At 48.8% G+C, this 16970-nt stretch overlaps 1 protein-coding gene across 1 annotated transcript in view; it reads right to left on the reverse strand.

The window, feature by feature from the left end:
• Window positions 1-1858: 1858 nt before the first annotated feature.
• Scn10a (sodium voltage-gated channel alpha subunit 10) overlaps window positions 1859-16970 on the reverse strand; it is a 96763-nt gene continuing 81651 nt past the window's right edge. The window contains exons 21-25 of the mRNA XM_040740159.1: window positions 12820-12873; window positions 11632-11769; window positions 10617-10721; window positions 7030-7300; window positions 1859-3521 (exon numbers count right to left, since the gene is read on the reverse strand). Coding sequence (XP_040596093.1) covers window positions 2305-3521; window positions 7030-7300; window positions 10617-10721; window positions 11632-11769; window positions 12820-12873 — 1785 coding nt within the window. The 3' untranslated portion in view covers window positions 1859-2304. The remainder of the gene's footprint in view (window positions 3522-7029; window positions 7301-10616; window positions 10722-11631; window positions 11770-12819; window positions 12874-16970) is intronic.

The raw sequence follows: 16970 nt of genomic DNA on the forward strand, positions 1-16970 counted from the left end.
AAGACTCGCCCTACGTGTGGGCAACACAATCTCACGGGGAGACTAAGCTGGGCACTAACATTCCTCTCTCTCTGCTTCATGACTGGACACGATGCGACCTGCCAACACATGCTCCTGCGGCCGTCCGTGTCTTTCCACCGAGAAGGATGGCGTGCTCTGAAACTGTGAGCCAAAAGAGACCCTTCCTTAAGTGGGTTCTGTCAGCTGTTTTGTCACACCAACAAGAAAAGTAACTAGCACACTGTCCCAGCATGCACCCTGTGGTGATAAACATCATGACTTAGCGACTTGGGGAGGAAAGGGTTTATTTGGCTTACAGGCTATACTCCTTTATTGAAGAGAAGCCAAGGCAGGGCCAGGAGGCAGGGCCAGAAGCAGAGACCGTGGAGGCGTGCTTTCTGCCGGGTTGTTGTCTCTGGCTCATACTTAGCAGTTTTCTTATAACCGAGGATCACCTGCCCAGTGAAGACACTGCCCACAGAGGGCTGGATGGACCCTCACATCAATCATCGGTCAACGCCACTCCCTGCAGACATGATCACAGATCAGTATGATCTGGACAATCCCTCAGTCGAGGCTCCCTCTTCCCAAGTTCTCTTGGTTGTGTCAAACTGACAATAAAAGCTAACCAGGACACACACCATGTGAACTTCAATCCACCCACGGGGCTTCACTCATGCCTTCTCTCGTTCCTGGAGAAACGGTTGCCGTATAGTAGGAACTTAACAATATTTGTTGGGTGGGTAAAACCTATGGGTCATAATCTTTTGTCTACGAGATTTTCCTCAAAATAGATATTTGCTTTTAATTACACTAATTATGGAGTCCTGGTCCCATGGGACAATGATGTCCTTCTTAAAGTTCTACTACGAGACCTAAAACTGAACCCGGAATGTAATCAAAGTCTGCCTTGGTCACCTCCTAGAGGGAAGACGAGGACAAGCAATGCTGTCTTCTCTATCTGCAGGGTCAGCACCACTGAGATTTCAGCATCTAGTCTGTCTGCTCCCACAGACTTTACAAGTGGATAGACGGAGAGTTATAGGGGACAGGTCTCAGGCACAGCTAGCCAGGCAATTGTTAAGAGGGCTGGGGGGACGGCTCGGTGTTTGAGAGTACTGGCTGCTCTTGCAGAGGACTTGAGTTTGGTTCCCAACACCACATCGGGCAGCTCACAAACATCTGTAACTGCAGCTCCAGGAGATCCCATGCCCTCTCTGACTTCTGCACCTATACTCACATGAACATATCTCATGTATGTATGTATGTATGTATGTATGTATGTATGTATGTATGTATGCATGCATGCATGCATGCATGCACGTATGCATATATGCATGTATTCATGTATGCATGTATGTATGTATGTATGCATGTATGTATGTATGCCATGTCCAACTCCTAGGACAGCACTTCCTCTGGTCGCAGCCATCTTCAAGTTCTGACTGAAAGTCATCAGGAGCCCGGAGAGTGATGGAGAAGTATCTCATGGTATGTGTTCGTATCATATAATTAAGAAAAAAACATAACCATAAATGATACTTTAATATACAATGATAGAGGACCGGGAGATATCTCAGTTTGTAAACAAGAGCCAGGACTTGAATTTGACCCCTGTGACCTATGTAAAAATGCCAGGCATTTGGAGAGTGACCCTGAACTCTCAGAGCAGGGATGCAGAGGTAGGTGGATCCCTGGAGCTGTATGTGGAGTGCTTCAGGCCAGTGAGAGCCTCCATCTCAGAAAGTGCCTGAGGAATGACATCAGAGATTGACCTCTGACCTCCAAATGCACATGTACATGTGCACACACAAACACACACACACACACACACACAAAAGATAAGTTATTCTTGCCATACCTTTAAAAATATTTACTTTAATGTTTGTCTCACAGGTGTTGTCCAGCCTCGGTGAGCGTGCAGTCATGCAAACCCTAATTAGCAGTGCCATCCCTATGTGGCTTCTCTAAGACTACCTGAGACCATCTGAAATGTCCTTACCCTGTGTCCCTACAAGTTCTGGTTCTGAGAAGTTGGTCATGTTAAGTCACATCTCTAGTCACAACCAAAATAAAGGGAGTGGTGACATTTTCTGGAGATTTGGAAGAGACACCAAAGTGGAGACATAGTCTTGTCTTTTGATTCCTATTGGTGTGGGGGATTTCTCAAGGATGTCCCCATTCATTCAGCTCTGACACGGTGACCAGTGGCATGCATTGCTGAGGCTGAGTGTCCCCTCCAGAGGGAAAGGGTTCACAGCAGAGAAGGACACTCGAACCTGCCCTGTGCACGCTGGAGCGTCCTCACTGAGGCCCAGGGGGGCTCTCCTCCTTCCCGGTGGCCTCATCTTCATTTTGCACGGAGCTGGATGTGCTGAGGTTGGCCCTGTCACTCAGGCCCCTGGTGACACTGTCATAGGACGGCGGGAACGATGTGGCAGAAGCAGTCTCTGACTTGTCTGGGAGCCCGCTGATGTCATTTGTCATGAATGTAGCATAGCCTTCACCAGGGGGCGGCATGTCATCCTGCTCAGCCCTGGGCACACCCAGGGGGTTGGAGAGCGTCAAGGATCGCTGCAGCACGTAGCTCCGATAGGCCTTTTGGATGATGGTGGCTGAGATGTCTTCCTGCTTCCACCGGAGGGTGGTTGCTATCGGCTCGTAGGATGCTTTGGAAAGATTCGTGGCCATGAATTTCTCTTCCATATTTGTCTTCAGAGAATCCAGCTCTCCAGATTCTCCCAAGACATTCTTTGTGAAGGCGAAAAGGATGTCCAGACAGTGGATCTTGTCTCCAGGGACCAACGGCAGGTCCATCTGGATCAATATATTCTGATTGGGTTTTGGGATCCTAAGAGGGCCAGAGAGCGTGTCTGCGAAGTCTGAGAGGGCAGAAAAGGCAATGAACTGGGTGGCCTCCGGGTCGAACTTCTCCCAGGTCTCATAGAACATGTCAAAGTCGTCCTCGCTCAGGGGCTCCGTGCTCTCCTCTGTGGCCACGTTGAAGTTCTCCAGAATCACTGCGATGTACATGTTGACCACGATGAGGAAGGAGATGATGATGTAGGTGGTGAAGAAGACAATGCCCACGGCCGGGCTCCCACAGTTCCCCTTGGTGGTACTATTGTTGGGTAGGTGAGGGTCGCAGTACGGGGGCCCCGTGTTGAGGATGGGGCTGAGGAGGCCGTCCCAGCCGGCTGACGTGGTGATCTGGAAAAGGCACAGCATGCTGTTGCCAAAGGTTTTGAAGTTGAACATGTCATCGATGCCGGCCTCTTCCACAACATAAGCGAAGCTGGCCATGCCGAAGATGGCGTAGATGAACATGACGAGGAAGAGCAGGAGGCCGATGTTGAAGAGGGCGGGCAGGGACATCATGAGGGCAAAGAGCAGGGTGCGGATCCCCTTGGCTGCTCGGATGAGCCTGAGGATGCGGCCGATCCTGGCCAGACGGATGACCCGGAAGAGCGTCGGGGAGAAGTAACTTTCAAGTGACTTAAGGATTGCAGAAAAAACCAGACCTGTGAAACAGGGTAGAAAATTGTTTAATTAGCGTCCCACTCTGGTTAAGCTGTCTGTGATCACCTGTCCTCCCTTTTTTCAGTATAGAGTCTGGGCCGTACGTAGCCCGACTCGCTCGTCAGGAACTGTCCATCGCTGTAACCATCCCTCCCTTGGGTTGTTTTTTGACCTTTCTACTGTGTTCTTATCTTTACCCCTACCCAGAACATCTTATTAGTCAGTCCTTATGGCTAAAACCTGTCTTCTTCAATACACCATTCATGCATGTGAGGGAGTATCACAGTGAATCCCATTAATTTATTCAATTAATATGTGTTAATCATCATAATGAACAACCCTCTCTCTTCCACAGCCAAGTTCAGCTGGAAGTGACTGTAGTCTATCCCACATGCCCACAATGCTTTTCTTCCAGCATGACACAGCCCACCATGCCCATTCCCCCACCCTGGCTCTGTGTGCTGGGTAGACCAGGACTCCTGTGATTCATCTCCCTGTCTCCTACTGGGAAGATTGACTCAGTTCCTGGCACATGGTCCCACAGATAATTGTATGGAACTCACATTAATTATAAGGAGGACTAGGAGTTGGGCAACTTGCTGACAGATAAACACGAATGGTTCTGAATGGCCAGCTGTCTGCACAATGGTTTTAATTTATCTCTTTCATTCCCAGCTGTACTTGAACTCTATGTTAGGGTCTGGAGACAGGATTTTTAGGATCAGTTATATCCCCTAATCCTAACCATGAGAAGGGAAGAAAGATGAAGAACGCATATACCCCTGTATGACATATAATATGAGGTCATGTATACATCATGTGTGCATCTATGACATCTAACATGAGGTCATATATATGTCATGCATGCATCTATGACATCTAACATGAGGTCACATATATATACATCATGTTGCACCTATGACATGTAACATGAGGTCATATATATATATATATGTCATGTATGCATCTATGACATCTAACATGAGGTCATATATATATGTCATGTATGCATCTTTAGCTTTCTCAGGATTGTTCAGAGGAGAAAGGAATGCACACTTGCAACAGTAAATGTCTTTCTGGTTGGAAGGAAGACTGGGAGGAAAAGAAGAAAGACGGGCAAGTTCTCTCTTCAGGAGGCTGCTCACTGCATCTGTAGGGGATCTCTGCCAGGTGAATGGAGCTGCTATGTAGGACTAGGAACTGGTAATTAGAAGCCTTTATCAGAGTATCATAGCACACGTGGTCTTTCTGTATCGTTGATATGGGTAGCCAGACAAGCAAGCTCTCATAAAAACGTCCTTTTGAATGAAACAAACAAATGAAAATCAAAACTCACTAGCCAATTGACAGCAATAACTTCTGTTGTGCTCAGTCACAGAAGCCATAGAGAACAGCCCTTCATAGATCCCTTTTGTTGATGTCTGCTTGATTTATTGAGGAAGTCTCACTCTATAGAGAGGCTGGCTTTGAACTCACTTATAGCCCAGGCTGATCTCAGATTCCTCCTGCCTCAGTGTCTCAAGTGTTTGTATTATAGGCATGTATTACAGGCATCACACCCAGCTGATAGAGCAGATCTTAGGCTAACTAACCAATGAACTGATTGATTAGAAGAGAGAAGTTGTTCAGAGGCAAGGGATATGTTTCTGGTATTGACGGTGGAAATGTTTTCATGGATATACAAAGCCTGACAGGTTGTGTATGTTGAGTACATATAGTATTTTTTTGTCATGTCAATCTTAACTCAACAAAGACATTTTAGAAAACCCAACAGCAATTCAGCAGCAACACCAAGATAAGGCAAAGTCAGATTAAAACCACAAACAAATGCAACCCAAGCCTCTGTAGGGCGGGGGAAGAATGCTGTCAGTTGTACCTAGATGCCATTAGCTCTTGATAGCAAATCAGTGGAAAATTAAACCCAGATCTGTGCTCTGACATGAGAGGTAGGTGGGCCAGAATATAACTGATGAAGATACGTTTATGACTCAATAAGAAGTTGGTGAGTCAGGATCTATCCTGTCAAGAGTCAAGCATCAGTTAAAACACTAGTCCAGGGACAATGTGACAGTCTTCATTGTCAGCTTGACTGGACTTAGAATAACCTAGACACAGTTCAGAGCATGTCTCAGGACATTTCTGAAAAGTTGAGCTTTTAGACCAACCTTACATGTAGGTGATACCATCCCATGGGCTGGGGGCCCGGGCTGAATGAGAAGGATGAAGAGAACTGCTTGCCAGCATTATTGCTCTCTGCTTCCCAACTGGGAACACAACCTGACCACACACCTCATTGCTGCTGGGTCCTTCCACGGCAATGGCCGCGTTCCTTCTTAAATTGTGAGCCTAAAGTAATCCTTTCTTCTTTAGTGACTAGTCAGGTATTTGGTCAGTTGGAAGAGTAACTAATAGTGTCAGTCTCTTGGTTGTTGGTGGGAGGGAGCTAGTTCATTAGCAGAGCACAGGCTGGCCTAAGCTCAGATCTGCTTCCTACAGACTCTGCTACCCTGCACAACATTCCTAATCTCCGAGGCTGTTTTAAATGTATAAGATAAGGTCAATGAGCCCCTTCAAAGGGCTGCTGCTCCATGGCACCTAGCCCAGCACTGAGGACTCAGTAGGCTGTCCGTCACAGCGGCTCATTTCTCATTCCAGATTCCAACTCCAGACACCCCTGAACCCAAAACTCTAGAGCCTTCAACAGCCCTCAGTGTCTTCACGGCACCTGTCTCATGGCATCGAACCCTTCGCCTTTCTGTCATCCATGAAAACATGGGGAAGCCCCCTGAATGCCTTCTTTTTCTGAGAACACTCTGGGGGCATTGACCATCTGCCGCCTTTGGAAGACTGCACGCATTGGGCTCTTCTAACCTATGCCACGTGTTTTGAACAAGTGAGTTGACGCCGGGGAGATGGCTCAGTGGGTAGGGCGCTACAAAGCGGGGTGTGGGAGCATGTGTCTGTAATCCTGGGACTCTTACAGCAAGACGGGAGGCGGAGACAGGAGAATCCCCAGAAGCTTGTGGGCTAGCTAGCCTGGTGTATGGGGCAGAGGACAATAAGGGACTCTGTATCAAACTAGGTGGAGGGTGAGGGCTGACACCAAAGGGATCCTCTGACCTCCACATGTACATCATGGCACACATGCATCTACACACACACACAGAGAGAGAGAGAGAGAGAGAGAGAGAGAGAGAGAGAGAGAGAGAGAGAGAGAGAGAGAGAGAGGGAGAGAGAGGGAGAGGGAGAGGGAGAGGGGAGAGAGAGAGAGAGAGAGGGAGAGGGAGAGAGAGAGAGAGAGAGAGGGAGGGGGAGGGAGGGAGAGGGGAGAGAGAGAGAGAGAGGGAGAGGGAAAGGGAGAGGGAGGGAGAGGGGAGAGAGAGAGAGGGAGAGGGATAGGGAGAGAGAGAGAGATTTTTAAAGCGAGTCGTCTATCTCCTTGGTTTGAAGAGAACATCTCAGCAACCCCAGGCAGGTATGAGGCTTCCCCGGAGCGCGGCTGCCACTCACTCCCAATGGACAGGATCACCACGATGAAGTCGAACACGTTCCAGCCGTTGGTGAAGTAGTACTGTCGCAGGGCAAACATCTTCATCACACACTCGCCCGTGAAGACGGCCACGAAGAACTGGTTGATTCTGCCCAGGATCTTTGTCTTCTCCTCGCTCTGGTCGTCCGTCTCCACCATCATGGTGATCATGTTGAGGCAAATGAGGACCATGATGGCGATGTCAAAAGCTTGCCTGGTCACGATGTCGAACACAAAGCCCTGGTACTTATTCTGAGAGAGAGAGAGGGAGGCGTCAGGCCAGCCTGCCTCAGTCTCCCGCATCCAGCTCCTCGATATGAACGCCCTTCACGCTCCAGTCTTGGGCACCCTCAGATTCTGAGCCCATTCTTTCCCCTGCTGAGACCTCTCCTGCCCGTGAGTTGACGTGTGTGTAGCTTTTGCTTGTTATTTGCCTCTGTCACCAAACTGCACCCTCTCTGGGGGCAGGGACTGCTTCCGTCTTGTTCACAGCTCACATTCTAACATCTGCACAGTGCCCGTCATAGAGCAGGCCCCTAAGACACTGAATGAGCAGCTGTGAGTTAACCACACCCCGGCATTTGACAGTCACCTGACTAGCTTGAGCACTTACTGAATGAACGTTGTGTCCAGGGTCCCACATGTGTGGTCCCGGGGACAGGGAGAAGAGCCTGCCGTCGTTCTACCAGGAAGCGTCCAGAAGCTCGAGAGTGTGTGGAGGGAAGCGTTACCACAAGGCTGATCCCTACTGCTGCTGCACATTGCGGGTGGGTCGCTCCCCTGCTAGGTTAGAGCTGAGAATCATACCAGAGAGGGTCTGGCTCTCTGCTTGACTGTTGGCTTGTGGGATGGGAGGAGGCTTTGCTGGACCACTAAGTCCTTCTGTGTCATCACGAAAACGGAGAAGACAAAACAGAGGCCCATTCCTGGCTACATGACTTCTAACTAAACCAAGCAAGCCTCAGATTGGGGTTAGCTATCCCAACGTTTGGCTGTTCCTGGCTCAGCCTGTGGGCAGGGCTCACATCTTGGTAACCCTCTGTGTGCTCAGAGATGATGGAGGGTGAAGGATAACGTGGCAGACTGGAGTCTATTATTTTCTTATAATGCAGAGTATGTGAAACCTGCTTTTAGTGGTTTTTATGAGAGAACATTACAGAATAAAACCACCCAGCCCTGGAGAACCTTTTGCTTTTTCTATGGATAAGGCAAGACTTAGATTGTGGACTTTACCAGAGGCAAGGGTGGGGCGCATGTATGATTTGGGGAATCTCTTTGTGGTACTGTTCTGCTGTTAGAAGCACCCATACACCTGGGGCAGGGGCAAAACTGCTGTGCCCATGCTCCACTTGATCTGTTGGGGATCCCAAACACATCAGTGGAACATTCCAGAGACAGATGCCAGATGGAAAGAAAGTTGGTCCAGGAGGACAGGGTGTTAGTACAGCTGTCCTGGCAGGAGAGGGGGTATTCTAAAGAGACCTTTGAGCCCCTCCTTTGGACCATCAGACTATTGACGCAACAGACCCTGAGCAATTGAATTTCCCCTGGAATCTCACTCTGCATGAAGGATTAAAGCCTGGTGCCAGTCAGAGGGGAACCTGTCTCTCAGGAAAGGATTTCACAGAGTTCTACAGCTGCTCAGGCCACCTTGCAGGACAGACTGACGGTGAGTCAGTGACGGGCAGGACCGCACTAGACCAGATCCTTCTGGCTGGCCTATCTCTTGCTCTCTGTTTGAACCTACATTTCATATCAGGACTCAGGAGAGGGTCCTGGAAGTCCAGGACCTCTTTATTTGTTCCCTTTACCAATATGGCCCGTGTTGAATAACCTCCTTTCTCTGGTTCTCACTCTCAGCTGTGTCTTTAGTTGGCATTTTGAGGATGGGAACTGGAACCCAATTTGTTAGGGCTACCAGAGCCCAGACTCCCACCCTAAAATTTCCAGTAACATTAAGATAAAGTAGGAATTTTCCCCTTGAGTTTCCTTCTTGGCGTATGATCAGGCTTATGTCACTGGGGAGGCTGTATCAAGACAAGATTTCTGGGTGGACCATGAGTGAACTGAGGACCATGGGCCCTGGTCTCTGCCTAGACACTGCTCTTACGGTTTCCCTGAGGTTTCAAAGCACCGTTGAAATAGTCCAACCTTGCCTTGGTTTTTCTTGATTCAGGAACACAAGCGCTAATGTTCACCAGCCTTGGACCACAATGAGAGGCCAGAGCCACGTGTCTCCACTAAGAGCACCAATGTGGTCAATTAGGAGTGCAAACTCCTCTCCAAACAGATGTAGATTCCCAGGAACATATCCAGGCAGTGAGGCCCACTCCCCCACTCATGGGGAGGACAGACCCTTTGCCACCACTGGGGGATGTGGAGGTCCCAGCTAAGACTTCGTTGGAAGAAATGGTATCCACTTATAATACCCACCCTGACTGTGTTGCCTAGAATTCCAACACTACCTCCATGCCTTTGTATCTACAGGGCACGCTTTGAAATCGAGTCCACCCTATCTCAGGGACAATGAGAAAGACGCTCCAGTGGCCTGCGGCTGCTTGATAAGAGTGGAGAGGCCGGAGAAAGAGTGTCAGAAGCTTGACTACTCCAAAGAGGGACCCAAACACAGGACTGTGGTTCAGACAGAACTCAGCACAGCTGTGGGGGCCACTGGAGGTCACAGAACCCAGCACAGCTGTGGGGGCCACTGGAGGTCACAGAACCCAGCACTGCCGTGGGGCCAGTAAACATCACAGAACTCAGTGGCTTGCTCTATAACCCCTGGCTCGGATCCCATGGGCTGGGTGCAGACTTTTACCCAAATCTTTTAATTTTGAGCCTTTTCCCACTCATTGGATTTTGTGTGTGTGCAGGTGCATGCGTGCATGTGTGTGTGTGTGTGTGTGCGCGCGTGTGCCCGCGCGCAGGTGTGTGCACACATGCGTGTGCACGGTGCGTGTGTGCATGTGCACGTGTGTTTGCAGGTGCATGTGTGTGTGCGTGTCCTGAGAGGCCCTCAGGAAGCCTTGCACGCTCTTGCTCAGACTTATGCACACCCAGTTATCTTTGTCTTACAGGATGTGGAAGGGACTCTCTGCCCTTACAGAGTCCAGAGCCTCCTGCCGTTCCCAATCCGACTCTTCTGCACAGATGTAAGAACAGCAACCAGCTGACAGTCGTCATTTACGGATGAAGTGTGTCGAAGATGATACATCTTCCCTTCCCTCCTGCAAATGTTCTGACACCGTGTGCTCACCAGGTCTGGGGTAACTTAAACAAGGACCACACCTTGTGGCATAGAGATTCTAACCACCCTTTCTGTCCCACGATCAGCTTCCTGCAGTTGCGGGGAGTTGCAGACCTTGCCAGATGAGCTTGTTTGAATTACCCATTGGAGTTGTGCTCCCTTCATTTAAACTTCTCGTTTTTGGGGCCAGGGAACCTCATCACTCCTAAGCCTGAGCTTGCCCCACACATCCACACAGCCCTGGCCAGGTGTCTACTCGGCCCCCGACTTAGGCTGAATTCACAAACCTTCTCCGATAGAGAGAGAGACCCAGGGGCTCACCAGGGGCCGTGGGATGGGCTTCTGGGGCTTCTTGGAGCCCAGCTTCTTCATGGCATTGTAGTACTTCTTCTGCTCCTCTGTCATGAAGATATCCTGGCCCCCTAGGTAGAGGAGACACACTGGTGTTATTAAAATCACGAGATCTCGCAGAGATGCCAAAGCCTGAGGACCACTCCAGCCTTCTCATGTCCTCTGCAGGAAGGACCAGGGAACGTCCGGCCTGGGAGGGATGAGCCCATGGCAGACGCCCTGCCTGGCGTTCTGCAGCCAAACGTTCTACCACAGAGACGAGCTTACTAAATTCCGGGGGGGGAGGTCCTGGATATGAGCCTGGGTTTCTGAAGCAAAGCTGGTTTCTATGCTACAGTACGAGAGCAGCGAGGCCTTGATATCAAACAGGAGAACATGCAGACACAACGGGAAAGCCTTTCATACCGTTAGCACTCATATTTTACGTTATAAATATAAACAAACATCTGGGATTCAGTTCCTATGAAGCCGAGGGAAGCATGGGGCAAGAACCTTCTTTTCCGTTCCAAGTGGGTTGGGATTCTGCCAGTGCCTGAAGCCTTGACCCCGGCTGAGATGTCCTAATTCAGTCCCTTGACCACAGGTGCTAGATAGAGCCCTTTCTTTCCCTGGTGGTACTTTGTAAGAGTCATCTGTGACACCTGGCTGCAGCTGAGAAGACCGAGGCCACTTTACCGAAGGATGGGAACCTTGGGGAGCATTTGATGGCACTTTACCGAAGGATGAGAACCTTGGGGAGCATTTGATGGCACTTTACCAAAGGATGGGAACCTTGGGGAGCATTTGATGGCACTGCAAATACACAGCTCCCCCAGCAGCGGAAGCATCAGGCACCAGACAGCAGTGAGGACCAAACCCAGGGGACAGATACGAGCTTGGTGCCATAGACAGGAGGCACTGCATCTTAGCCACGATGCCACAGCTGCCCAAGGGAAAGGAAGAACAGGGTTCGTTGCTACGGCCGAGATGCTTGGGCCCTACTTATCTTTTTTTTCTGTTGATTGAAGTTGTCGATTATGACCCCAACAAAGAGATTCAGTGTAAAGAAGCCACCGAAAATGATGAAGACGACGAAGTATAGGTACATGTACAAGTTGCCCTCCCATTGAGGCTGGCTGCCGATCTGTGGTGGAGACAAAGCGGGAGAGGTGAGGGGGCGCGTGTGTCCTAGTCTCCCCTGAAAGCCAGCCGTGAGATGAGACAAGACCCTGGTACTTTACCCTGTGAAGGCAGGCTTGAGGAGTTGAGGAGAAGCGGCAGATGAGAAAGGCTGGGGCAGGGGTATTGTTTACTAGCTAGGCTGCTGCTGCAGGCAACCGGAGCCCCACCCCGATGAGAACACACCCCGGAGCGGAGTGGGGCCACCGAGGAGTAGGGAGGCTGCCATACTTGTCTGGCAACTCCAAGGACTTATTGATCAGTGCTGGCAGGGAAGGTTCCATCCTGTCCTGCTGGGAGAGGGCCACCGAGTGACATATGATGAACTGAAAAAAGGCTTCAAACGGAGCATGGGACTTTCCAGAGGACTCCAGGGGCTGAGAGGATGGGCAGGACATCAGTCGTACCTACCACAGTAGGAAGGAACCTTACCTATCAGCGACATGACTGTTGGGACTGGAATGCAAAATGCCCCCAGCAGGCTCCTTAGTGTCTGGACATTTGGGGCCCAGTTGGTGCCACCGTTTTGGGAAGGCCGTGGGACTTTGAAGATTGACAGTCTGGCTGGGAGGAGTAAATTATTTCCTGTCCACTCTGCTCCCTGACTGGGACCACAGTGTGACCAGCTGCTTCCCACTACTTGTCGAACTTCCCAGGCCACGGGAGACTGAGCCCCCTATGGACTGTAAGCCAAAATAACTCCTCCTTTACATTCCTTCTTGTCAGGTGTTTGGTCAGAGCAACAGTAAAAGTAACTAATAAAACCACTGCTAACCAGCCGTCTGTGGATGTTCTCAACAGGAGCAGAGGACACGCTTGAGAAACCCAAGGGCGTGAGTGGAAGGCTGGATGGGCTCAAGTGCCCCAACATGTAGCAGCTGGATGTCACTACAGAGATGGCAGGAAGGCCGTTTATATTTCATCACTGATAACAGCACAACAGAGCACGCAGAGGGGAGGCTATGAGCCCCGGGAAGCAGAGGGGAGGCTATGAGCCCCGGGAGCTGGGACTCACCTCTCCGGAGTCAACGGCTGCATACATAATGTCCATCCAGCCTTTGAAGGTTGCCTGGAAACAAGAAGCGGAGGACAATCAGAGTCTGTCCATCTCACCGGACCCTTCTCAGTCCTTGGCGGCTCAGTGGGAGAGAGCTGGATGTTCCATAAAGAGGGCAGAGGAAAGAGCTCAGACAGAAAGGAAGAAAGGAACCCTCTGGGTGACTGGACCAATCTCTCACGATTTCAAGTGACCCAGAGTAGTGTGGCATTGAAGACATGGAGACTCTTAGAATATGGCCTGAGCTGGGGACTCTAGTTGCCATAGGGACACTCAGTACAGGCTGCTCTATGCTCTGTTGGAGCTGCCATTTTCTCAGTCACTTTCCCAGCTAACACATGTGGTGTAAGAATAAAAGACACTTAAGAAAGTACTCAGCATCCTTAGCCACCAGGGAAATGCAAATCAAAACAACTCTGAGATACCATCTTACTCCTGTCAGAATGGCTAAAATCAAAAACACCAACAACAATGTATGCTGGAGAGGATGTGGAGAAAGGGGAACACTCCTCCACTGCTGGTGGGAGTGCCAACTCATACAGCCACTTTGGAATGGTGGCTGGAGGTTCCAGGGAAAATGGTTTGCAATTTCATTCTTAGGCATATACCCAAAAGATGCACATTCATACAACAAGGACATCTGTTCAATATGTTCACAGTAGCATTATTTGTAATAGCCAGAACCTGGAAACAACCTAGATGCCCCTCAACTGAAGAATGGATAAAGAAAATGTGGTACATTTACACAATGAAGTACTACTCAGCAGAAAAAAACAACAACAATGGAATCTCGAAATTTGCAGGCAAATGGATGGAACTAGAAGAAACCTTCCTGAGTGAGGTAACCCAGTCACAAAAAGACAAACATGGTATGTACTCATTCATATATGGATTTTAGACATAGAGCAAAGGATTACCAGCCTCCAATCCACACTGCCAGAGAAGCTAGGAAATAAAGAGGACCCCAAGGGAGACACACATGGTCCCCTGGAGAAGGGGAAAGGGACCAGATATCCTGAGCAAATTAGGAGCATGGGGGGAGAGGAGAGGGAGCTAGGAGAAAGAGAAGGGGAGAAGAGGAGGGGAGAGGAGGACATGAGGGAGCAGGAAGATTGAGACATGGGAAGAACAGAGGAGAGCAAGAAAAGAGATACTATAATAGAGAAGCCATTATGGGTTTAAAGAGAAATCTGGCACTAGGGAAATGTCCAGAGATCTACAAGGATGACCCCAACTAACAATCTAAGCAATAGTGGAGAAGCTACCTTAAATGCCCTTCCCCGATAATGAGAATGATGACTACCTTATATGCCTTCCTAGAGATTTCATCCAGTAGCTGATAGAAGCAGAAGCAGACACCCACAGCTAAGCACTGAGCCAAACTCCTGGAATCCAGTTGCAGAGAGGGAGGAGTGATGAGCAAAGGGGTCAAGACCAGGCTGGAGAAACCCACAGAAACAGCTGACCTGAAGAAGGTGGAGCCCATGGACCCCCAGACTGATAGCTCAGAAACCAGCATAGGACTGTTCCAGATCCCCTGAATGTGGGTGTGAGTTAGGAGGCCTGGACAATCTATGGGTCCATTGGTAGTGGATCAGTATTTATCCATAGTGCATGAATGGACTTTGGGAGCCCATTCCACATAGAGGAATACTCTCTCAGCCTAGACACAATGGGGAGGGTCTAGGCCCTGCTCCAAATGATGTGACAGACTTTGAAGATTTCCCATGGAAGGCATCACCCTCTCTGGGCAGCAGAAAGAAGATGGGATAGGGGGACAGGGGAGGAGGGGAGGGAGAGGGAACTGGGATTGATGTGTAAAACAAGCTCGTTTCTAATTTAAATTAAAAAAATAAAAATGAAAAAGATATACGGTTGTTTTAGCTATCCTGGGTTTCTTGTTTCTCCATATGAAGTTGTTCTTTCAAGGTCTGTAAAGAATTGTGTGTGGATTTTAATGGGGATTGTGTTGAATCTGTAGATTGCTTTTGGTAGGATGCCATTTTTACTATGTTAATCCTATCTATCTAAGAGCATGGAGATCTCTCCATCTCCTGATGTCTTCTCCAGTTTCTTTCTTCAAAGACTGTAAGTTCTTGTCATACAGGTCTTTCACTGGCTTGGTTAGAGTTACACCAAGACATTTTATATTATTTGTGGCTACTGTAAAGGGTGTTGTTTCTCTGATTTCTTTCTCAGCCTGTTTATGGTTTGTATGTAAGAGGGCTACTGATTTTTTTTCAGTTAATCATGTATCCATCTAGGTGACTAAAGGTGTTTATCAGATGCAGGAGTTCCCTGGTAGAATTTTTGGGGTCACTTATGCATACTGTCATGTCGTCTTCCTTTCCAATTTGTACCCCCTTGATGTCCTTTTGTTGTCTTATTGCTCTAGCTAGAACTTCGAATACTATATTGAATAGACACGAAGACTGGACAGCCTTGTCTTGTTCCTGATTTTAGTGGAGATGCTTTGCGTTTCTAACTTGGAAACAACCTGGATGTGCCGCAACTGTAAAAGGACAGAGAAAATGCTGCACACTTACATAATGGAGTGTTACTCAGCTGTTAAAAACAGTGACATCGTGAAATTTGTAGATAAAGGGATGGAACTAGAAAAAAATCATGATGCTGTGGGATATTTGTGTGCTGTGTGAGGTACACATTGCTTTGATTGATTTAATGAAGAGGTGAATGCCCAGTAGCTAGGCAGGAAGTGTAGGCGGGACTTCTGGGCAGAGACAGGAAGTAGAAGAGGAATAAAGGCATGTGAGGGAGACGCTGGGAGACACAGAGCAAGCAAGGCATGCAGGAGGAGAGGTGACAGCCACAAGCTACGTGGCAGCATGTAGATTAATAGAAACGGTTAATTTAAGTTTTAAGAACTAGTTAGGAACAAGCCTAAGCTAAGACCAAGCTTTCATAAGGAGAGGTGACAGCCACAAGCCACAATGTAGATGGATAGAAACGGTTAATTTAAGTTTTAAGAACTAGTTAGGAACAAGCCTAAGCTAAGACCAAGCTTTCATAAGGAGAGGTGACAGCCACAAGCCACGATGTAGATGGATAGAAACGGTTAATTTAAGTTTTAAGAACTAGTTAGGAACAAGCCTAAGCTAAGACCAAGCTTTCATAAGGAGAGGTGACAGCCACAAGCCACAATGTAGATGGATAGAAACGGTTAATTTAAGTTTTAAGAACTAGTTGGGAACAAGCCTAAGCTAAGACCAAGCTTTCATAATTAATAATAAGTCTCCTCACCATGATTTGGGAGCTGGATGGTGGGACAGAGAAAGACTCGTTGCAGAGTGAGGTAACCCAGACCCAGAAAGACAAACACAGTATGTACTCACTCATAAGTGGATATTAGTTATAAAATAAAAGATAACCATGCTGTAACCCACAGATCCGGAGAGGCTAGGTAACAAGGAGAGCTCAAGGCAGTGTGTGTGGGGGGGCACACTTGGATTTTCCTGTGAAGGACAAATAGAGATTTCATGCATGGACTGGGGGCAGGTGGGGTTGGGAACATGAGGGATCACGTGGTAGAGGAGGGGAGTACTGAAAGAGATGACTGGAAAGTGGGGTCATTCCAGGGTCAGGTAGAAACCTGTTGTAAGGGAAACTCCCAGGAATCTACAAGGATGACCCCAGGTAATACTCCAAGCAGCAGGGGACATGTAGCCGGAACTGGTGACCAGACAAGACTTCCAGTGGAGGGTTTGGGACACCGACTTAACCATGAACTTCCGACTTACAGTCTGTCCTGGGGTAAGGGTGGCCAACCAATGACTGGCCTATCCTGAGACCCATGCAATAAGCGTGAGCTCACCCCTGACATTGCCTGGAGGGCCAGGACCCAGAAGTTGGATGGCCCAGAGACCTAGGATAGAACCAAACACACATGGTGGGAAAAAAGTCAGTGTAATGATGCCTAATGATATTCTGTTAAACTCACAGATTGGTGCCTGGACCCATTGTTACCAGAGAGGCTTCATCCAGCTACTGATGGGAACAGATGCAGAGACCACAGCCAAACATTAGACCCAGCCTGGGGAATCCCATTGAAGAGAGGAAGGAAGGATTGTAAGAGCCAGAGGGGTCAAGGA

This window comes from Mesocricetus auratus, unplaced genomic scaffold (genome assembly GCF_017639785.1).
Source record: "Mesocricetus auratus isolate SY011 unplaced genomic scaffold, BCM_Maur_2.0 Super-Scaffold_100691, whole genome shotgun sequence".
In the NCBI taxonomy this organism is placed as follows: Eukaryota; Metazoa; Chordata; class Mammalia; order Rodentia; family Cricetidae; genus Mesocricetus; species Mesocricetus auratus.